Consider the following 25,027-nt stretch of genomic DNA (forward strand, 5'->3'; position numbering starts at 1 on the left):
TAAACAGGATTGTATTGATAAGCAATAATCAACTTACAATGCATTTTGTGTTCTCGCCTCTTTAGACAAAGTCCAGTGAAAGAACACTTGGGAAAGTCCCAGGCCAGTCGGAGGACTCTTCCTGCCTGATGGTGAATAGCCTCTCTACCATGACCGTGTTTGACCATCAGGTGGAGATGGAGATTACCAGTCAGCACGATGCACATGCAGGCTAAGAAACAACAAAACAATATCAGTTATACTCTAAATCATTTGGCTTCCATAGAAATATAACTAGAAATATAGACGGGTTGGTTGTTTAACAACAAAAACATTGAGTGCGCAACCATGGGGCAAAACAGATTAGGCTGGCTCGCTTACATTGTTGACAACATGTTAGCTATATTTCGTCTCCACCGTTTATTGAAAACAAACACATTTGCACAATGACCACTTGTCTCTCAAATACATCGTTACGGTTGTTGGTTCGCTAGCTGGCGAATTTTAACATTGACATGAAATCCCTCAAAACAAGGTAATAATAAGATGAAACGAGTCACTTACGATTGCACACATTGCAGTTTTTTTTAAATCAATCTGGCCAGTCAAATCACAACCAGCCTACCTCTGCCCCATGGAAGCACGCACATCGTTTGTGACGTTTTCAGCCAACCCATCTATGAGTAAGCAATAGATCAACGCAAACATAAGGTTCCCTTCATCACTTTTATGCCACTAATATGTATCAGAATTACAATTGACAAATTTTTATGAATTATATTCAGTCAGAATACTTTCAAAAAAAATCCAGTGGCATATAAATCAAAGTTAATTTGTCATAAGCACAGGATACAGAGTAGTGTACACAGTACGCTACTTTGCAGACATGAGCTGGATACTTGCAAGCTCTCCTCAGTGACTATACAATGGTGACTATTTTCATTTCCTGCACCCCTCTGCTGGCCCTTGGATGGGGGACTGCTGTAGAATATCAAAATGCTGTTAAAAAACGTGACATCTGAAATGCTTGACAAGATGAAATGCTTGATAGGGCCAACAAAATAACACCGTATAAACATAGTTTTGCTTTATTTGAGGAAACAAACACACTTGGTCATAGAGACTTACATTTTGTTTGAGCCAACAGACCCAAAGAGTTCAGTGTTTTTGTCTTTTTGTAATTGTTTTCTTACTTAAAACAATTTAAAAGCAATGCATTTCATTCAACATAGAATAGAACAAACTACTGCAGCTCATAACACATGACCTAGTTGTCAACTCACTCTTATAAACCCTTTTACATTGCAAAACCACAATACAAGACAGTTCAATGTAGCTTTAGGACATGAGACCTGAACTAATTCACAAATCTGACTTTGTAAGCGCATTTATCATTTATAGTAATAGCACACATCAATAATATTGTTTCTGAAGTAATTTGTAGTAAATCTCATAGTACCTGAGAATTGCTATTGTGGTGTATAAGAGAATTTACAATGTCAGGTGAGCTGGTCTATTTAGAACATTGATTCAAGGTTAATCTACACATTGACAATTATTTGTAGCATTTCAACCCTCTATCTGCTGTGTTCAATTCAAACAATAAAATCAACCGCAAGCCTAGTTGCTGAGACCAATATGAAGATTGATTTCACTCTGTCATCAAATGTAGGCCTATCTTTTAAATTCAAATGTAATTACAAATGCTCAGGGCTAAAATAACATTTCTCATTTGAAACATATTATAACTAAAAACCAATATAATCTCACATGCTTTAAAATACTTAAGGCTAGATCAAGTGCCATTTGTGAGTGACAAATTTACCAAAGTAAACTTTAAATCAATAAAGATATAATCTTGTTACCAAATAAGAGGGTTATTCATCAAATCCCTTTCCACACGTTTTACCCTTGTCCAATCAGAGGTAATACAGATTACTTGTCTCAAATACTCACTTAATCATACTGACACACAGTTACTTGACTTTATTGTGTCAGTAGACTAAGAGTTGAATATATTATTATCTGGGTAAAATCCTTTTTTCTTTATAGAATTTAACAAATAACCCCCGAAGTTTCGTAACCCAAGCAATTATGACTGGCATTTCAATCTATTCAGTTTTCTGTGAAGCAACTAAAATGTTTTTCAATGTTTTTCAATGTCAATACATTTAAATACGGATGGTATCAATGCAGGAAAAGAGCAGAAAATATATATTTTTTTATCAAGCTGCTTGGGTTACAACACAGCAAAAAACTTTAATGCAACAAGTTTAAAAGCACATTAAAACGGTACATTGAGTGGTAATTTTAGTATACACAGAGAGAGAGAGAGAGAGAGAAAGAGAGGGAGAGAGAGAGAGGACACTATGCTTACAGCTACACACAGGGTATCTGTGCACTTCTATGTAGCACGTAAGTGTCCCTGTAAATAAACTACTGTGCCCAGTAAGAAATAATACATACCAATGGGCTACTCCCAGTGACACATAGTGTCACAAACATTATGGCATTGTATTTTTTTCTTCTTAAATAAAACAATTTTTTATAATATACATTTCATAAATATATTTTACAATCAAGAAATAGATACAATTTGTATCAACAAACAAATGTCATTTCTAGACATTTTAGGCTTTGTCGTTTGCGGCACTTCAAAAGGCGAGGGTGGGGGGGCTTTCTGCTATCATCAAAAGTATGAAACATGCACATGCCATGTCAAAATAAACTGAATACTAATGTGCATTGGATATGGCCCAAGACCTTGATTTCAGATCATGATATTTTACTCACTGAGAAAAGAAACATGATTCCGTGACAGATTACATTATAACCAACAAATTTCACATTTCAGTAGTCTATTCCCACTTTTAATGTCACTTAGTGTAAGTGTGGGGGGGGGTCTTTATTACTTTACCATTATGAAGCCTTTCAAACTTGAGGGAAAATAGTGAGGGGAAAGGTAGGCACGCAAACTGTAAGCCAAATGCCAGAAACAACCCTGACGGCAGCCTCGCTTTCTGAGTGTTTCACAGGAAGAAACATTTAGGCAGTGTGTCACACCTTCTCATGAAGAGACAAGAGGCCCAACATGGCCTGCTCTTAGTTCATGAAAAAACAAACTCAACAAAGCCCGAAAAATATTTTGGGCAAATAACATTCAGAGATGTTTTCGTTTTCTTTACATGTGTTCATTTACATGGCTTGTCTCTCAGCATAAATAAGGAAATGGATGCTTTTCTTTAAAGCATTTTGCAGATGAGACTTCACCAGTTCCTTAGTAATTACAAATATAAGTCACGTTAAACACTGGATGTGCCATCAAGTCACATGCCAGGTCCCAAGGTGCAAGACAAGGATATATACATGCCCAAAAATGTTCCCAATCATTTCCATGTAACAGTTACATTAAGGTAACTAATCAACACAGCCAGCCATACAATACATCAACGGTTAAGTCTTACAACACTGATGTGATGTTACACTACTACCCAATCAATTGTCTGCATCGAAACTACGATCGCTTTATAATGACAAGGTTAATTCTCAAAATTTTTGGCATTATTTCAGCAGCTTTGAAATGTCTTTTAAATGGCTTTCATGTGTTTTATATGTGCACAGATGTTTTAAGTATAATCTTTCCCAGTTGTAGTTTGGCTTGCTTATGTACGTGCACTCGCAAGCTCTACCAAAATAGTAGCTTTGTAAAGTGAGATTGAGAAAATATATATAATTCTAAATACTTAGTGCTTAACATTTAAAACGCAAAGGAGACTGAACTCAACTACATTAGGATATTAATCGAAACCCGTTAAACAATGACTGGAGCAGTGAGGTCATTCAGATATAAGGCCATTAAACGTGAAAGTTCATGCTCTGAGGTATGCTTGCACTCACTTCCCTCTGTCTTTTACCCCAAAATAATAATTGCACAATAAACCAAAAAGTCACATAGTATTTACAGCAATGTCAGATATGCACAATATGATCTACGTATAGTGAAACAATTCTGCTCTGTATTAAAATGGACGACTTCGTTCAAATTCAATATCTTACCATCAGTCAAAGTTTTCGCTTACATTAGTGAATTTCATGAGGACAAATTGTTTGGATGACAATCAAATAACTTACTTCAAATGTAGAGTACTAATACTATTCAGACAATTGTAGATTCAAAAATAAAATTTAAATAATCAATGGCAAGACCTCAGCTTCGTGACAATGACGGCAGCGAGTTGTTGTGGGTCCGTCAGATGAGGGTTTTTCTCCATGACAGAGTGCACCACGAAAGATGGGAAGATGTTGCAGAGGTTGCGGTATGTTTGGTACAGGTGCTCTGGGATGACATGGCGCTCCTGGTGCTCGACTTGAGGCGGGTTCTCCCATGGAGACCTCCAAATCTGCTCCATCTTGTCAGGCATGCTGCGGACCATCACCCGCTCACAACACGGCTGCATCAGGCTGTTACTCAGGGGGTAGGAATGGTAGCCATAGGACTCACTGCCGCAGGGCAGCGGGTCCCAGCTGGCATGCTGCTCGCGGCACAGTGGGGGTCTGCGCTGCCTCATGGGGTTACTCTCGTACAGCCTGGAGTCTGAGATGCTGTCCATACGTGTCATGCCCAGGGAGCGTCCCGGCTGCGAGGACTGTGACGGGAGGACATTCTGAGGTAAGGGGTAGTCCCCTGGGCAGCTGGACCGGGCCCCAACAACAGGGTGCTGGACATGCGGTGCCAGGTGGGATATGGACTGCTTCCTGCATGGACCTTGCTTGGGCTCCTCATGGCCATAGCTCTGCACCCGGGTCAGGGCCTCGTGGTGGAACCCCCCATGGGAGGAGGCCTGGAGTCTGCTCTGTGCTGGAGACTGCTGTCCCTTCATGCTCTCATCCACGCTACTGTCCACTGAGCTCATGTATAATTCCCCATAAGAGGAAAAGGAGTCACTGTTCGAGTGGCTGAGGCAGGGATCAGGGCAATGCTGGCTGGGATTTCTCAGATAAACCCCATGCTCATGCTCCATGCTACAGAAGCTGTCCACGTTGTGCATGCTGCTCATGCTCATGTTAGAAAAATCACTAAGCATAGAGTAGTATCCGTGGTCCGTGCTCACAGAATCGTACTTAGGAAACTGTTCACTGTAAGTGACAGAAGCACCATGGCTGTTGGTGACTAGGATGGGTGGATGTGGGTACTGTACACTAGACATGTGCTCCAGGGAGCTGTGGGTGAACTGGAGGGAGCCGGGTACTGGGCTGCTGGCTGATCGTGTGTTCAAGGCACCAGCCGCATGGCTCTTTGCAGGCTGCATGGTGGGCACGCTGAGGGCAGACACAAGGGAAGGCACAGAATTTGCCTCAGGCTTACGGACAGCGGACAGTCTCTCCTCTGGCTCGCAGGCGACTGAGCGGATGCTGGGGTCAGACTGGCGCTTCGGGGTCACTCGTTTAGCCTCAGAGCCACTCTCCCCCTTAGCTGTGGCGAGTCCAGTGCCACACTTGGCCAGGGCCCCCTCGCTCATTGTCTTCACAGCAGACAACTTGGCAAATGCCCTCAGTTCATCAGCCACTGACCGTTGGGGCTGGTTTGCACGCTCTGGATGGTAGTACTTGCACTTATGTCCATAAGTGCATTTTTTCCCTGTTTAAGGTGATATAAAAGAGAGCACAAACTAAACAATATATACATCAGCAGTTAAACCACAAAAATACAATATAATTATTTGTTGAGACAACCTACCATATGGACAGGGTTGCTTTTTGTGCTCTGGAACAACAGGACGCTTGCGGAGAAAATTCTCTAAACTTGGACCGTGTCTTCCCAAAGGGTCATCAGGTGGCATGAATCTAAAACATAAAATGGGAATATGCTTAGTTATTGTGTAGTTAATTACACTCATTGCCCAAGTAACTAAGGCCTTTGATGACTTACTTATCATTGACAAACGAGTACATCAGCAGCCGCTCCTCTATGAACTTCTTCCACTCCGGCTTCTCATTCTGTAAGTCCCTGTAGTTGTCATTTGACACAATTATGCCATCAGAGTCACAGGCCAGTTTCACTATAAAGCGATCATCATAGCACACCACTCTCCTCCCTTGGACTCTTCTAGATGGGGTGAACACTAGGATCTTTTCTTTCTCCAGCTTCCGCAAAATGTCTTGGTCTGTGAAATGAAAGTTAAAACATCAGTCAAGAACAGCAGTGAACAAATTGTTACACAGAACTCTGTAGGCCTATGTACCTGTGGTTTGCGTGATTACACATTGAGATTTTCATATGCATTACATTTGTAAACAAATGAATTGCAGTCCAACATAATCCAAACTCAAATAATTGTTAGATCATCTTAAATTATTTAAAATGGTAACAATAATTTCTCACTGTAGGTGCTTTTTTTGCACTGGAAAATTGAGCTCAATGTTCACACACGTCGATAAAACACATACACACACCCTCCCCCCAAAACATAGACAACCTTTTTAGAAAATATCTCGGGCTTGTACGTCTAAATGTGGCTAATTGAAGTAGAGTTTTAGTACCTGTAATGGGGGCGTCAGGTCTCGACTGCTCTTTCCTCCAGGCAGGAACAAACACTGTGATGTCTTTGTGCCCTTTCTCCACAAACCAATCAACAGCCAATTGGATACCAAGGCAAGAGAAAACCTCTTTGTTTCCATGGCTACAAAACAAAACAACCACATAGTAAAAAAGTCTGCTTGTAAAGGTAATTCAAGTACAGTCTTTCAAAAACAGATGGTTCAGAACACATTTTGCACGAGGTAAGGTACAAAATGAGACTTACCTCATTGCCACATTCGATCCATCAATGACAATAGGCCTGAGATTATCATAAGGATCCACGGAATCATCTTCAAGTGACACCTCCGGACTGACAGCCTCTTTTACACAGGGGCCTCCACGGGAGACCAACGTGCCTGTGTTACTGCTGGCTTGAACTTCCAGTTCACCTTTATTACCAAGCCTCACAAGCTCAGCCAGAATATCATTGATGAGGGCAGCAGCCCCTAACTTGTTCAGCACTGTCTCCACCTGTTCACCTGAGTATCCCAGCTTCAAGGCAAACTCCATCTTGGTTTGGTACACCTTGTCACTGGCCTGTTTGAGGACTGCGGCGGCCTTGGTGTCGTCAGGGCGGAGCTCTGGTAGAGTACTGCTCTGGGAGAAGCTAGGCCGGTCCAGGCATGGAGAGCGACAGAGCTGACGGTGAGGCTTGGTGGCACTGAAGAGCTCCGTCCTCTTACAGCTGCCGCTGTTCACTTGCAGCTGATGCTCTGACTCACTCTCTGAGCTGTTCCCCTCCTCCGACTCCCCACTGGGCTGCTGGGCCTCAGTCAGCTCAGAGGCCTCTTCCCTGCAAGGGTGTTTCTCCATTTTGATCTTCTCCACCATTGACCATGCCGTCATCACGTTCCTCTCGCCACCGGAGATGTCCACCACATGCTCCCTCACCTCCACCACAGCCTGAGAGTCATACTCGATGACTGGCTTCAGCACAACCAGCTGTTTGTGTTGAGCCAACGTTAGATGCTCTCTCTTTCGGTGAGCTGGTGAAGTTAAGGAAACGATGTAATCCTGGAAAAAAACAAAGGGTGATTGTCGATAAAAACGCCAAACTGGCCAAATGTCATCCCTGCCTACAAGTAAAAAAATTCAATGCATGTCTAATAGGGCTGGGAATTGCCAGGGACCTCATAATATGATATTATCACTATACTTAGGTGCCGATGCGATATGTATTGAGATTCTATATGCATTGCGATTCCGTCCTGTGATTTGAATTTCAAAACATATTGCTCACTATATGTCTGCTGCAGAGACAAGAGAGAGCATTATAGTTTATCAGTCATGGAAATAAGTGTTGAAAACATGATGGCTCACCATTTAAAAAGAAGGTCGAGACAAGATATAGAATGACAAATACAATAGTTTTGTCCCAGGTACAGCTGACTAGCGCTAACTAACATTACCTAGCCAAAATGTGGAGTCAAAGTATCGAAACAATATCATCCAAAATAATATTGTGATATGTAATCGTATTGATTTTTCCCCCATCACTAATGTCTAATGCATGTGTAAATGTTAAGAAAGAGCTGGGATGATAAAACGAAAAATTGACATCGCCTTCCTCTTTACCAAAGCATATATTGCGCAGGTAGGTCATTTCCGGTGATTAGGCTACACAACGTTCCTGCAGATTTTTGGGTTCTAAAACCCTTATCTGGTGAACAGTAATGTCTATTATCCTGATTCTTGCAATGAAAGTATCTGCAAAGTAGGGCTACCTGTTTTACTGCCAGCACTCACTCCCTCTCTCCACTGTGAGTTTAGGACTGAACAGAGACACAGGAGAAGTTGTAGAACTGTATACATGTATTAATGAGCATCATTACATGTCCTCCTTTTTGTAAAGACAGATTTAAATCAAGACACTTTTTAGGAACTCGAGATAAAAATGTTTTTACATTGCAGATACATTGGGCTCCCGAGTGGCGCAGCGGTCTAAGGCACTGCATCTCAGTGCTAGAGGCATCACTACAGACACAGCCTGGATTCGAACCAGGGTATCACAACCGGCCATGATTGGGAGTCCCATAGGACGGGGCACAATTGGCCCAGAGTCGTCCGGGTTTGGCCGGTGTAGGCCATCATTGTAAATAAGAATGTGTTCTTAACTGACTTGCCTAGTTGAATAAAAGGTTCAATTAAACAATAAAAGGTGCAATATGCATAAATCGCTCCACCATTTCTTGGTTGCTAAAATTCTAATATTTTGACTAATTTCATTTTGTGACAAAACAAGCAAGTACCACTGTGAAATATATTTTCAATAACCAAAAATATTGTATTTTCAACTGTTTGAAGCTGGTGTACAAAACCCAAAGTAAAAGATGCAAAAACTAAACTTAATGGAAGCATAGAAATAGAGCACATAAAACAGATCTACCACTTCTCAAATTCACTTTCAATGAGAATGACATATCTATAACTCACATTTCTATGTGAATTTGGTCAGGTCGCCCAAAAAGTTACATATATTGCAGCTTTAACCAATTTATTTTTCCAGGAGCTCTTTTCTTTTCAGAAGCCAAGGTAGACTACCTGAAACTCTGTGGTAGGGGGTTATTCTGGCCCTCGTGTCTCTATAAATTAATCCTCAAAGGAGGTCTTATGATGCAACCAGAACTTGTGGTCGTCTGGTAGGACGCTCTGTGGGATGACATGTAGCGGAGACCTGTTTCTTCTCAGGCTGCCTGTTGGCATCGCGATGTTGTAGGATTTTAGAGTCTGCCGAGCTGCTGACCATGCCAATGCTTGGGGACGTTCTTGATACAGACTGGTTGGAACAAGGTTTGGTGGTTCCTGCGCTCTCCGTCGTCTGTTGAACCAGGCAGCTTGTTTATCCTTCATATCCCTATCCTTCCTCTCAAAAGAACTTGAGGTCTGGCCACTCAGGTTTGAGTTGAGATGGGACTGGCAAAAGAGTTCTGATGTTGCGCCACATCAGCAGCTGAGCAGGGGACGCAACATGAGCCAGAGGGGTGGCATGGTACGCCATGATCTGACAGCTCATGATCCATTATGCCTACTACCAGTCTGCCTCTGATCGTCGCCTCTTGTACTATCCCCCCATACTGGCAGTGCTCTGCTAGTTTATGAACTGCAGTGATAAATGTCTCAGCTGACACACCTGGCTCGACGCCATGTGTTGAATCTAGCCCTCTCATAGATTGTGTTTGCACACAAATTTATTCTCAAAAGCCTCGGACTTTCATGAAGATCTTTTTGTCTTCACTAGTTAAGGCTAACGTTGAGAGAACCTTTTTTCAGGTGAACTTTTTCAGTGGCTAGCTTAGCTGTTATTGTCAGCTGCTCCCAGGGGAGAATGGCTGCCCCCTCTCATTGACGCCATTGAAGTTCAAGGCTGGCCGTGTTACTGCAGGCATTGTTTGTAGAAAACAGTATCCCAGTTACAGTGAAAAGAAAAATTGCATTATTTGTGGTCAATCTTCATGTCAAAACACATTTTTGAAGACAATCCTGGTACCAATAATTGCTTTAAATAAACCAGATGTAGGTCCTTGAACCAATTATATTAAAAGTACACAGGGAAAACATTAAGGATAATTTAGTTGCTAATGGCAGTAACCCGGTCAGCCTTCAACTTGAGTTACTCAATGCGAGGGGGCAGCACTGAGCCAGCCTGCAACGTTACTTCCTGGAGTAGCTCAAACTGCGCACGTTAGGTCACCATGAGACGCCATCTTAACCAACTTAATTTGCACTATTGAGTCTTCGCATATTTATATATGAATGGTACCACATGATCGATGGCTTTGTTAATTCATTCATACATACACACAGTACCAGTCAAACGTTTGGACACCTACTCATTCAAGGATTTATCTAGATTTTTTTACTATTTTCTACATTGTAGAATAATAGTGGACATCAAAACTATGAAACAACACATATGTAACCATGTACTAACCCCAAAAAACTGTTAAGCAAATCAAAATATATTTTAGATTCTTCAAAGTAGCCACCCTTTGCCTTGATAACAGCTTTGCACACTCTTGGCATTCTCTCAACCAGCTTCATCTGGAATGCTTTTCCAATGGTCTTGAAGGAGTTCCCACATACGCTGAGCACTGTTGGCTGCTTTTCCTTCACTCTGTAGTCCAACTCATCCCAAAAATCTCAAATTCAGACTGAAGGACAGACTTCCACCAGTCTAATGGCCATTGCTTGTGTTTCTTGGCCCAAGCAAGTCTTCTTATTGGTGTCCTTTAGTAGTGGTTTCTTTGCAGCAATTCAACCATGAAGGCCTGATTCACACAGTCTCCTCTGAACAGTTCCTGTTGAGATGTGTTTGTTAATTGAACTCTGAAGCATTTATTTGGGCTGCAATTTCTGAGACTGGTAACTCTAATGAATTTATCCTCTGTAGCAGAGGTAACCCTGTGGTGGTCCTCATGAGAGCCAGTTTAATCATAGTGCATGATGGTTTTTGCAACGTACTTGAAGAAACTTTAAAAGTTCTTGAAAATGTTTTGCATTGCCTGGCCAGGTCTCAAAGTAATGGACTGTCATTTCTCTTTGCTTATTTGAGCGGTTCTTGACATAAAATTGACTTTTACCAAATAGGGCTATCTTCTGCATACCACAACTGATTGGCTCAAATGCATTAAGGAAAGAAATATCACAAATGAACTTAAGGCACACCTGTTAATTGAATCAAATCAAAAACGGTATTTGTCATATGCGCCAAATACAACAGATAGACCTTACAGTGAAATGCTTACTTACATCCCTTAACCAACAATGCAGTTTTAAGAAAAATATGTGTCAAGTAAAAAAACAGACAAGTAAAAATGTTTAATTAACAAATAGTTAGAGAGCAGAAGTAAAATAACAGTAGCGAGGCTATATACAGGGAGTACCGGTACAGAGTCAATGTGCAGGGGCATAAGTTAGTCGAGGTAATATGTACATGTACGTAGAATAAAGTGGCTATGCATAGATAATAACCAGAGAATAGCAATGCAAACAGTCCATTTGATTAGCCATTCAAGCTTGGAGGTAGAAACTGTTAAGAAGTTTTTTGGACCTAGACTTGGCGCTCCGGTAGCGCTTGCTGTGCGGTAGCAGAAAGAACAGTCTATGACTAGGGTGGCTGGAGTCTTTGACAATTTTTAGGGCCTTCCTCTGACACTGCCTGGTATAGAGGTCCTTGATGGCAGGAAGCTGGGGCGTACGCCCTACCCTCTGTAGTGCCTTGCGGTCGGAGGCCGAGCAGTTGCCATACCAGGTAATAAATGCATTCCAGGTGACTACCTCATGAAGCTGGTTGACACTCATGGTTATTACATGATTACATGTGTTATTTCATAGTTTTGATGTCTTCAATACTATTCTACAATGTAGAAACTATTAAAAATAAAGAAAAACCTGAATGGACACATCTTGTCAAACTTTTGACTGGCACTGTACGTACATTGATGACGACTTCAAAATGCACATCAGAATGAAAAGGGGCACCTTCCAAACCCTCTGCGAGGAAACAGCTACCCAAATAACCAACCAGGCAGTCTGTTTGCCATTCAATCTAGCAGACAAGCAGCTCATGATCGTGCTGTGGTTACTAGGAAATCAGGACTCATTCAGGTGAATATTGTTGTGCCATTTTAAAATAATCATGAATGTGACAGAGGCTCCCGAGTGGCGCAGCTGTCTAAGGCACTGCATCTCAGTGCTAAAGGCGTCACTACAGACCCTGGTTCGATCCCGGGCTGTATCAAGGCGCACAATTGGCCCAGTGTCGTCCAGGTTAGGGGAGGGTTTGGCCAGGGTAGGCAGTCATTGTAAAATAAGAACTTGTTCTTAACTGACTTGCCTAGTTAAATAAAAGGTTCAATATAAAAAGGTACAGAACTTGACAAAGTTGTCAATCTACAGTACAACATCATAACTAGCCAATTCCATCCCAGCTAGTCACTGTAGTCCATACACGTGCACAGACCAACAACATACAATTAGACCGACAGTTGAAGTCGGAAGTTTACATACACCTTAGCCAAATACATTTCAACTCAGTTTTTCACAATTCCTGACATTTAATCCTAGTAAAAATTCCCTGTCATAGGTCAGTTAGGATCACCACTTTATTTTAAGAATGTGAAATATCAGAATAATAGTAGAGAGTATGATTTATTTCAGCTTTTATGGGTCAGAAGTTTGCATACACTCAATTAGTATTTGGTAGCATTGCATTTAAATTGTTGAACTTGGGTCAAACGTTTCAGGTAGCCTTCCACAAGCGTCCCACAATAAATTGGGTGAATTTTGGCCCATTCTTCCAGACAGAGCTGGTGTAACTGAGTCAGGTTTGTAGGCCTCCTTGCTTGCACACGCTTTTTCAGTTCTGCACACAAATTTTCAATATGATTGAGGTCAGGGCTTTGTGATGGCCACGCCAATACCTTGACTTTGATGTCCTTAAGCCATTTTGCCACAACTTTGAGGAGTTGTGGAGGTCTACAATTTTTTTCTGAAGTCTTGGCTGATTTATTTTGATTTTCCCATGATGTCAAGCAAAGAGGCACTGAGTTTGAAGGTAGGCCTTGAAATACAGCCACAGGTACACCTCCAATTGACTCAAATGATGTCAATTAGCCTATCAGAAGCTTCTAAAGCCATGACATCATTTTCTGGAATTTTCCAAGCTTTTTAAAGGCACAGTTAACTTAGTGTATGTAACCTTCTGACCCACTGGAATTGTGATTCAGTGAATTTTTAGTGAACTAATCTGTCTGTAAAAAATTGTTGGAAAAATTACTTGTGTCATGCACAAAGTATATGTCCTAACTGACTTGCCAAAACTATAGTTTGTTAACAAGAAATTTGTGGAGTGGTTGAAAAACGAGTTTTAATGACTCCAACCTAAGTGAATGTAAACTTCCGACTTCAACTGTAGATACTTCAAACACTTTAATAAAGTTGTCATAATGCTCAGACAACAGGTTAACAGGGCCAGACTGTCACTCAAAATATTTTATAAAATAAACAGCAAGCGATCTGCAATAAAACTCACCAGAAATTCATCCTGCTAAATGGTCGATTGGTCGTTTACATTATATTGACATGACCTTTCAACTGTCATTAAAAGGCACATGGTAGCTCTGACGCCTTGTGGTGGTAATGATGAACTGCATGTTACTTCAGCATCATTTGGATTTGATCTCAAATCATGACTGATAGGCCTAGTTGGCAAGGCTTGAATTGTTTCAGCGTTATGTTATTATAACAGTTACATCATAATGTATATAATATCATAATATACATTATATTCCTTTGTGCAGGGGAATCGGCATCAGGTTCGATGTCTCTAAATCTACGGTCGAAGCCTGCTTCCAAAGGGTGATCGTAGCTGTATCTCATCTCTCAAGGGCCAGAGCATGAGAAGTCATCAGTGGCATCACAAAGGCAGCTAAGTTCCCTGGAGTGATCTGAGCCATTGCGGAACACACATTGCCATCAAGGCCACCCTAGAATACAGAGACAAACTGCATGTCAACTGAAAGTCGTTCCATTCTATGCACCTCCAGGCTGTATGTGACGACAAAATGCTTTTCACCAGTGTATTTAGTGCCTACCCCAGCACAGTGCATGATGCAAGGGTCTACCGGAACTCAGAACTACACCAGATGATTACCACCAACCCTCAGTCTGTTGCCCAATGCAACTCTAGAGGAAATCTAAAGCCCCTGAACTCCTCCTGAAAAGTATAAACTGAAATATAAATATTCAAATATAATTGTCACATGCGCCAAATAAACAGTCAAATAGTTACTTACAAACCCTTAACCAACAATGCAGTTAAGAAAAATAACTTCAAAAAAATGAAATAAAAGTAACAAAAAAATGCAATATCAGCAGTAAAATAACAATAGCGAGGCTATATAACGGGGGCACCGGTTAGTTGAGGTAATATGTACATGTAGGTAGAGTTATTAAAGTGACTTATGCATAGATAATAACAGAGTAGCAGCAGCGTAAAAGAGTAAAAGAGGGGGGCAATGCAAATAGTCTGGGTGCGTCTTTCTTTTTCCCAACGCAGTTAAGCCAAAACCACGCCCCGTTATTCAGAGGTGCATTCTACTACGCTCTCATTGGCTAGCTCTAGCATTGTCTCACTCACAGGCGATCAGCACAGAGACAGTGACCTAACAAGGTAAGGATGGAAAGTGTAATTTAACAATTAGCTGCCTACCGTAATGCATCCCTATTATTATCATGTTTGGTAACATTTGCCCATGTATTTATTTTCAGAGTTTCAATGAGTTGTAAAAATGTCTCAGAACTCTTCTGGATCAGTGCAAGCTAATGCATGATGGTGCCCATGTTGTAATTGTATAAAATAAAATATTGAAATGTATATATATATATTTTTTAACTAGGCAAGTAAGTCAGTTAAGAACAAATTCTTATTTACAATGACGGCCTAGGAACAGTGGGTTAACTGCCTTGTTTGTTCAGGGGCAGAACAACAGATTTTTACCTTGTCAGCTCGGGAATTCGATCTTGCAACCTTTCGGTTACTAGTCCAACGCTCTAACCACTAAGCTACCTGCCTCCCCATATAAAAATACGGCCTACACTGGCCAAACCCTAACCAGGACAACGCTGGGCCAATTGTGTGCCGCCCTTTGGGACTCCCTATTACAGCCCGGTATCGAACCAGGGTCTGTTGTGACGCCTCTAGCACTGTGATGCAGTGCCTTAGACTGCTGCGCCACTCGAAAGCCCCCAAATAAAATAATGAATAGCTCAATCTTATCCATTGTAAATCGACAGCAGAATGTAAAGGCTGAAATGCATTTGACATTACATGTGCATTTAAAAACCTTTATTAATTTGTATCCAAATATGCAAACAAATCCAAGTGCTTTAAAAAATGTAAATGGACACCAAATGCATGTGCTACTGAAAGCAGTACTTCCCCAGGTCTTGCAGATAGTAGATAGCTACTTCCATTCCTGCTTCAAGAGGCTCAGCTCATGACATGGGTTGCCTAGCAACGCAGCCCTGTCATCAGCTAACTGCTTTTTAGCAGTCACGACTAACAAAACAGAGCCCATCTTTCTCTAGGCAGCCTGGCAAACACGATTAACGTAGCGTGCCTAAAAATATGAGAATTACAATGTTAAACAGAGGTAATAAGTTGCACAAGAAACAAACAATTCAGTTCATACCTACATCATTCCCCCAGTTTTGTACAGATTGCATCATCCTATTTTCAGATTTAACCTCCACATTGTGAATAGGCATTTGATAACCACTTAACAGGACATTTCCATCTCTAGTAGTCTTTCTACTACGATTTAGTAATGTGATGAGCCTTATGCAGCTAATGTCCTAATGAACATGTGCACAACAGCTTAAAACCTTGGATAGCCTAAATAATACTTATTTAGATAGCCTACTTATTTCCCCACCTCTTATTATAGAAAGTGAGTCAGGAAACTACACAAAACCTAAGATAATGGAGTAGATCTGGCTTGAGAAAATTGAATGAATGAAACTACTGTACTTCATCCTAAGGACAAAGTAGTTTATTTCGATAAGAATAACTAGGCTATATATATTATATAAAAAGACAACATATTGGGAAGAGGCTAACCCATTCTATTACAAAAGTGGCAGATATTGTATAGGTGTCCTCACAAAGTCAACACAGACATTTATGTATTTGCAGGAAACCCGATAGCTACCTCACAACAATACTGATGTGTTGGAATTTCCTGGAACAAAATGACATAACTGTCGAGGAGCAGAGCAGCATGAAACAACAAAGAAGCCCCATCTTTTTTTTCTCCACCTCCACATCACAGGCTGAGACACAGCAAGGCCACTCAAGCACTGCACATGCACAGGCTTGTGCAGCCCTGTATCATAGCAACAAGTGGAGCATGTGCATTCAGAAGGACTAAGATGCTTGGCCAAGCTGAGGCCCCACAGCGAGGATGCAAAGTACAGATATGCTGCAGTAATGGAGGTACACACCTGAATATTGTTCTGAAGCACAAAACATTAACGGTTCAACACCATGAGTAGCCTAAGTCCTGGAAGTCAAACCCCATAAAATGTCAAATAAGGAGTATTTTGAAGTAGGTATTAGGTGTACATAATTTGTTAGAAGTGTTCATAGTGCAGATTACATAGACACCAACGACTAATAATATAATTAGATAGATAGATAGTTAGCTCCGGTAGTTAACGTTAGATTCGAATAGTTTATTTTGCATAAGCTATGTTTCAGCAACATTTCTGTAAAAGGTAGATAGGCTAACGTTAACTCACAATCATAGTTTACCATACAACACAAATCTACCTAGTTAAACAGTACAAACGTTAATTCTTCCTTCTGGTTACATTGGCTAGTAGCTGAGACATGTAAAGACTAGCTTAGCCAGAAACATTATTTCAGCTATGTAAAAAATGTAATTTATATACATTTAAAAAAAATACTCAAACACGTTAACTTAGCTAGCACTTGTTAGAACACAAAACAGTTAATATTGCGCCTCGTGAAAATGACGTTAGCTAAGAATGTTATTGGCAGTAAAGTTAGTTAAATTACTAGCTAGTTACCAACCAGAAAACAATAACTAACGTTAACGTACATGTAAACATGAAGCTCTAGTCATACATGACCAAATCCACCAAAAGCGAGATTAACGTTAGTTTAATATTAGCTTAGCGAATATAGTAGGGAGCTAGCTAGTTAATAGCAAACACTAGCCTGCAGTGAAAGCTAACTACACCGATCCAGAGTAGATCAACTAACGTTAGCTAGCAGACTTATCTAGCTAACTAGTTGACCGCTTCTATGCGGCTAACGCGTTACCGGTAGCTAGCTAAAAAACACGAAGCAAACATTAACAGTAGCGTTACAGCAAAGTTATCTTACTTTTGCCTTGGTGCAGTCATCTTCCTTGCCCTCCGCGACACGTACTATTATGATATTGCTGGTGCTGACATTTGCGCTGTCGCAGCTTGACTCCGCGGATCCGTAGCTGACCCTCACCCGGAAAATACGCTCAATGTGCGGGATGGAGCGGTGAAGCAAAGGGCCTGCATTTGCGGGCACTGCCAGCTCCAAAACCATTTATTTATGGTAAATCAACGACCCACAAATATAATGCACTCAGCCGTCAAACTAATTTATTAACCTTAGCTATGATGTCTTGTTCAGAAAGTTCAAAATTGAGCTTGCTATTAAAGTCTATCTACGAACATTACAGCAAATAATAAACACAGCTAGCAAGCTACTATAGCTAAATATCATTCATCATCCCCTCCCTTCATCATTTTTTGTCTGCCTCCCACAGACTGTATCTTAGCAACAAGTCCTACACCAGGGCAGGCCAGTGAAACGGAAAAGAAAGAATGTGGTGCCGTTCCAGGTCGTCTTTTTACTATCCCGCTGTGCAGACGATCAGATTTAACAATGCCTCGAGAATGAATTGATCATCACTACCGCCTCTTATAGCCAGGTTACTTTGATCAACAGAGACAGTTTCAACTGCATATTCAAGTTGGTTATTTATGTATTTATTTATTTTCAGCTAAATATATATATATATTTTTTTAAGTAAGCTATGAGTTGGCTGACTCATGTGTGGCATCAAAATATATTACAATAACTGAGTTTGGTGGGCATTGTATCTAAAGACTTGTTCTCAGTTGAGATGTGCATGCTGAACTGAAATGTTTTTCCATGTCTCACATAACAGAAATAATGTGAACACTAAATACTACCCCCACCCATTATATAGGCTATAAGCCTACTGTATCACAACTACAGTCCTATGTAAAACGTTTTTTAGTCTCAACAACACTAATGACTGTGCATCCTCTTAGTCCCCAGCTGTGCCCTCTTATGCTATTTACTTATCCCTCACTTCCCCAAACTAATTTTCAAGAGACAAGGCCTACCAATCTATTAGTAGGCTAAGAGACTTGCCTAGATAAAGGTTAAATAAAAATAAAATATATATATTTTTTTAATCCTCTGTGTGAAGAGATTGTCCTTCCCTCCCACTGTTTTTCCCCACACACCAGCAAGGACACTATTTAAAAAGCTTATAGGATAGTATACATCACAAAATCCTTCAACTCCTGGCTATCCTGAAGATATAGCTTGTTTGCAGCCCAAAACATTGGAAGGCTATTGTTCTAGCATTCTACCATGGCATTCATTTTACAATGCCATGAGTCATTTTGTCAATATAGGCCTATGGGATGATTGTCACACTATGTATTAGTCACCTTTATTACGGTGGGATTTTAGACAGTTTGGAATCATTATTATAGGATCAGTTAGGACAAAATTGCTGAAAATAATTTTATTTACACATAAATATGCACTGAAATCAGTGAATAATAAACATGTTACCAAAATGTACTGTATGTACTCTCTCCATAGATAACTCTTAGTTCAACAAGTGGGTACTCACAAATGACTGTACGATGCAAAGTGTCCACCAATATAATCAACTATGTTTGTTTTCCAAATACCATTTTAGTCCTGCTCGTTTCTGTGTCATGTGGCAAAAAAAAGTATCTATAGAAGTGTAATCGCATCATATCGTGACACCTGTGTACAACTGTTCTGTGTGCATTGGAGACTGCGGGATGGAATGGACCAGTTGGTGTCTGTACATGTAGCGGTTATCTAAGACTGTTGGACCATTAGCATTGTGTGCTCTGGAGACATCAAATAGTTCACATATGGCTGATAGAATGGACCAGGTGGCTGCGTGAGGCACATAACGGTTAGATTGTGTACATTTTTTTTATGATTGAATTTAGGCAAATTAGCTGGCTAACTCGTTGAACCTGCTTTGTAGAATACCCCTCTCCATTCAGTGCAACAAAAATTGTGAGGAGGAGTTTAGGGAGGATGTGTTTAATGCTACAATGTAGACTTTCTTTCTTTCAATCTGTGATTGTTACATCCATTTTGTTACTTTTAAATTAATTATATGTACCCATTGATTCTTGAAGAATACAACTTATTAATGCTGAGTTCAACTGTCTTATGTCATCAAAACACAAAATATAACCTTGTTTTACTCTGTTCTTGCATCCAGAGATGCAAGAGTGGTTACATTACATTTTTGAGAGTGGTTACATTTCTCCAGCTCCATCCCTCAACTGTTTACTAAAAATACTATATTATTCACTGTTGTGTTTTTGCAGAATTCACTTTAGTATTCACTGTAGTGTTTTTAAGGGATAAAGTCAGCAAAAACACTACAATGAATAGTGTAGTATTTACTGTAGTACTGTAATTAATGTTGTGTTTTTTTGCGTTTTGCAGTATGCTTTGGTATTTACGGTAGTGCTTTTGGACTGTAGTATACTGTAGTGTTTTGTGGACTGTAGTATACTGTAGTATTTATGCAGAAAATACTGTAGTATTTACCATAGTGTTTTAGTTGTATTATCTTTTACATACAAGTGGAGGCTTTCTACTTGAGGAAACCTACTGGGTAAATACTAAAATATCAAATTTTCATAGCCTATAGGTTGGTAGGACTGGGGTCTGAATGGATAGTTCAGAGCTTTTGCTCTTTTCTATAACCTGTAGGGAACAAAATATATGGTCTATACTTGGCATTTAGGTTTCTCACTTATGGGTGGCACAAATTGGCATACGGGGTGGGGAATGGGCAGATAAAAACAATTTAGTGTTTTTGCGGACATTACTGTAGTATTTACTACATTGTTTTTTGCAGATAATACTGTAGTATTAGTATTTTACAGTATACTACAACATTTTATAATAAGTACTACACATGATCAAGTGATACTACAGTGTGTAGTATAGTATTCTACAGTTTACTACAGAATTCTATATTAAGTACTGTAATATATTTCATGTGGGATGAGCTGAAGGAAAGTGACATTGTTTTGTGTATGCTTTCTATATCATAAACACCTAACTAACCTAATCAAATGTTGTTGCTGTATTGTAATAATAGTGTTTCAGAGAGATTTCTTCTTAATAGCAGTCAAGATACAATATATTTTCTATGCCCTTATAGGATCACTACTATGGAAATAAGAATGAATAGAATGGGCTTGGAACCTATAACTCTGGTAATTTGACAGTGATGTAATCATTTCTATGGTACTGTAGAAAGTTAATTTAAATTATGCTAACTGATTTGGCTCATGCAATAGAATGTATTTTTTTAAATGTAATTTGAGTTGATTCAACAAATCACAGCACAGATTGATGGTTACACTTCCTGCTTTTACTTCCTGCTTTGCTCTAATGGATACACTTGCAATGACCGCCAGTCCACCCATTATGCCATCATTCACTTAAATGGGGACACCTGTTATATTCATTCTTATTTCTATGATCACTACCCTCTACAAATAGATGTATCATACAGCAGGGGAAAAATTATTCATATTCTATATGCCCCATCTGAGAAATCCATTGCAATGTTAAGGGACATTACTAGCAAGTCAGTAAAAACACGCTTGCAAATTTGCATCCAAAATCCTCAACTGGCTAGCAGTGTCAGTTGAATACTAATGGTTTGCAATTTAATCTCTTTGTGCTATACCAAATCTCTGCTAATAACATGATGACCAATGTTCCCTGTCATTTATTTTGGCACTGAGCAAATTTCAGGTCCGCTGAGCGCAAGCTTGAACGTTGTGAGAATTCTGTGCAACTGCCAGCATGTGTTTACTGTGAACACTGAGGCTGTACCAGCTTTAAGTTACAGTTTTAACAGTGGCCATGTAGTCTACTGTGGCTATTTCATGATAATGTAGGCCTACCAGTGGCCTACCATCAAAAACAATGGAGAAAATGCATCCCATAAAATGTTACCATGGAAATAGCTATTCTATCATCCAGCCTACAGTAGCAGCCAATGTAGGCTGCATTCTACATTCCATGAGACTTTTGAAACAAACATGGAGGGCTTGACATGAACCTTTTTATCCACTTGTCCTTTAGACAAGGAGGTGACTGAAAATGTTATTGTATTGATGCAAGAAAACAATTTAAAAAATAAAATACATTATTATTTCAATACCATTATTACATATAATCAGACAGATTATGCTACCCTCTGCCTATTGGCTATAACTGGGCTAATAACTCAATAACTAGGATATGATCAAAATGTGCACACGTGGCTACATGCAGCTCTTGCTTTGATTTCAAAACAAGCATCTACTCATGACCGCTCATGCTGTAAACACAGTTCAGTTCAACGTAAATGGCACAGATCCATATATGGCAATGGTCTATTTGCATATAGGCCTACTGCAGCTTTAATTGTTTATGCCGCACTGGTCTCTGTAGAGTATGAGCTGAGTAGTGTGTGTCAATGCAATAGAATCCTAATCCGATGCATTCTGCCTACAACAAAATCTCTTGCATAGTTTGTTTTGTTTCAGTATGTTGCATTGAAAATATTGTGTTGCTAATATATAATATTGTGTTGATTCGATCACAATTGCCACAGTAAAGGGAAACGTTGATAGTATTAACAGGAAACACTTTAGAACAAAATGCAAGCCGAGATCTACTGCTCAGATTTTTTTTAACATTACTTTAAAAAAACATAAGCCGTTGCAAAATTAACCAATTAAAAACAGTACTGTAGCAATACTGTAGTTTGTGCAGTAAGCCATAGGCCCAATACATTATCACAGTATATTGGCTTTGCTTGAATTGACCTGCCAATGCATTGTTGTTCGGGCCATTTTTTAAAATTATATTTCAAAATTTGAGGTAGGCTATATGATCACACCGGTAATAGATCTGTTGTTGTATTACTTGTGAGGCACAGCTGAGTTAGCATACATTTAAATAATTTTCTTTTTATTGTTATTTTACTGGGCTGATGGTGCCTGCATCTCAGTGGTGTAAAGTACTTAAGTAAAAATACTTTAAAGTACTACTTATCAGGTTTCAGGTAAAACGCAAGTGCAGACTGTGTTGTAGTAACAATGTTTATTGCAACAGGGGCAGGCCAATGACAGGTCAAGGCAGGCAGGGGTCGATAATCCAGAGTAGTGGGGCCAAGGTACAGGACGGCAGGCAGGCCCAGGGTCAGGTCAGGCAGAGGTCGGTAATCCTGAGTAGGGGCAAAGGCACAGTACGGCAGGCAGACTTGACTCAGGGTCAGGGCAGGCAGGTGGGCTCAGAGTCAGGACAGGCAAGGGTCAAAACCAAGAGGCCGCAAAAAAGAGAGACAGTGGAAAAGCAGGCGCTGAAACAAACCCATGGTTGATTTGAATAAACCAGATGAACTGGCAACAGACAAACAGTGACCACAGGTATAAGTACCCAGGGGATAATGGGGAAGATGGGCGACACCTGGAGGGGGGTGGAGACAAGCACAAGGACAGGTGAAACAGATCAGGGCGTGACATACTAAGTTGTTTTTTGGGGTATCTGTACTTTACATTACTATTTATATTTTTGGCTACTTTTACTTTTACTTCATAACTTTCCAAAATAAAATAATGTACTTTACTCCATACATTTTCCCTGACACCCAAAAGTACTTGTTACATTTTAACAGGAAAATGGTCCAATTCACACACTAATCAAGAGAACATCCCTCGTCATCCCTATTGCCTCTGATCTGGTGGACTCACTAAACACAAATGCTTAGTTTTTAAATTATGTCTGAGTGTTTGAGTGTGTTCCTGGCTATCCATCAATAAAAAAAACTAGAACATTTTGCCTTCTGGTTTGCTTAATATAAGGAAATTGAAATTATTTATACTTTTCCATTTACTTTTGATACTTAAGTATATTTAAAACCAAATACTTTTAGACTTTTACTCAATTAGTATTTTACTGGGTGACTCACTTTTACTTGAGTCATTTTCTGTTAAGGTTTCTTTACTTTTAGGGAGAGAGCAGCAGACTGAGGGTCCGCCTCTCAACATCCCTCCACTCTCCCTTTCCTCCACTGACACTGACCAAAAAGGGACACAGTCTTCCAGCTGACGGGGCGACTCGAGTCTCTTCTAGTCTCGCAGCATTATTTTTGCCTCGTGCACAAATTCATGTTGTTGTTCATATGAACAGAGAAAGTGAAATATTCCTCGATATTAAAAAAGACCCAAGCCGCTAATAATAAGAACAGCTCAAGCCTACAGATACACTCTCCTACTCAATCAGTACTGCTGCACTGCTTGTTGTAGCACTGAGTGGAAATAGGAAGAATGCACATTTTATGTTTTATAAAAGTGTTGAATACATGCACAATTTATGGCTTATAAAAGTGTTGAATACAAAGTGTTGACAGTGCTGAGTAAGAATTTAAACATGAACTCACTCATAAAAACACCAACTATTTGCTGTATTCGTTGACAGTCTCTCTAGTCATGGTTTTAAACGTTTTGAAATATCACAGTATCAATTTTGCTGTAGCTTTCTCTTACGCCTGCTACATTACTGCAGACACGGTAATCTGAGCAATTCGATTGGACAGCAGTAGACCTATAGTGCACTTGATTTGCTCTCTGGGCCCGCCGGGAAGGCAGAGTTTATACCTTCGGACACACGAAATGGTTCAAAATGACAACAGTTTGCCTTCCTGGCACACAGGGCAGTTGAATCAGGTGCATCTACCCCCAACAGCCCAAAACGAATAAACCAAATAGGAACACAAGGCTTCATCGTTGGGTTTTTTACAGAAATGTTTGGCGATCGACTAGCAATGCATTGGAGAACAACCGGTTGGTGACCACTGCTCTAGAAAGTTGAGTGAAGTTCAATCTCGTGTTTCTCTCTGTGGGCTGATATTTCTGTGTGGCAGTCCCAGTCATCGACTGGCACCAGGTTGCTATAATATATGATGTGGTTAGCTGATACAGTAGCCTATCTAAAATATTATATCCAGGCGCTGTAAAATCTGGCATGCATCAGCAACGCCTGGGCAGAGGAACACGCCCATTATAAATATCCATCTTGACATTCCAGAGCAATAGTAATGGTGTCTTTTTTAGGGACTAATGGCGGCTAACTCCGCCATGGCTCGTTGGCCAAAGCCGATGGGGAAATTAATGGGCTTTTTGTACTGTTTTGGATAAATGCCGAAAATAAGGTCGGTGGTAAAACACAGGTTTAGGAGATATTATACATTTTGTTCTATGAGAGTATCTTAATCTACAACATCACTTTTTGTGAATGTTTAAGCATTTAATCAAAACAAGCACACAAAGGCTTAATAATTCATGAAAGTAAATTTAACTGACTGATATTATCTCATAGAACAAAATGTATAAGATCTCCTAAACCTGTGTTAACCTCGGACCATATTTTCAGTGTAAATCCCCATTCACTTCCCACTTAGGAATGGCCAACTAAACATTTTATATATATAACATGAAAATTGTGGATCAATTTACTTCTACCAGATGCCTTTTCATTAAGTTTTTGCGCTGAAGACCATTGCTCTATGTTTTTGC

The 25,027-nt window shown here is 40.0% G+C and overlaps 1 protein-coding gene across 1 annotated transcript; it reads right to left on the reverse strand.

Annotated features, from left to right (window-relative positions):
• Positions 1-1,051: 1,051 nt before the first annotated feature.
• LOC112250242 (probable ribonuclease ZC3H12B) lies at positions 1,052-17,986 on the reverse strand. Its single transcript, XM_024420218.2, has 6 exons — positions 17,472-17,986; positions 6,783-7,573; positions 6,520-6,659; positions 5,909-6,143; positions 5,717-5,823; positions 1,052-5,617 (listed from the first exon to the last, which is right to left on the reverse strand). The coding sequence occupies exons 1-6, from the start codon at positions 17,667-17,669 to the stop codon at positions 4,173-4,175; spliced, it is 2,916 nt and encodes a 971-aa protein (XP_024275986.1). The 5' UTR covers positions 17,670-17,986; the 3' UTR covers positions 1,052-4,172.
• Positions 17,987-25,027: the final 7,041 nt, after the last annotated feature.

The sequence above is a fragment of the Oncorhynchus tshawytscha genome, linkage group LG30 (assembly GCF_018296145.1).
Source record: "Oncorhynchus tshawytscha isolate Ot180627B linkage group LG30, Otsh_v2.0, whole genome shotgun sequence".
Taxonomy (NCBI): Eukaryota; Metazoa; Chordata; class Actinopteri; order Salmoniformes; family Salmonidae; genus Oncorhynchus; species Oncorhynchus tshawytscha.

Excerpts from the sequence above, each read along its gene's own strand:
- LOC112250242 (XM_024420218.2), bottom strand. The coding sequence starts at position 17,669 with ATGGTTTTGGAGCTGGCAGTGCCCGCAAATGCAGGCCCTTTGCTTCAC. Across the intron at positions 7,574-17,471 it reads ATGACTGCACCAAGGCAAAA|GATTACATCGTTTCCTTAAC; the intron begins GTAAGATAACTT and ends GTTTTTTTCCAG. Across the intron at positions 6,660-6,782 it reads GGATCGAATGTGGCAATGAG|CCATGGAAACAAAGAGGTTT; the intron begins GTAAGTCTCATT and ends TTTGTTTTGTAG.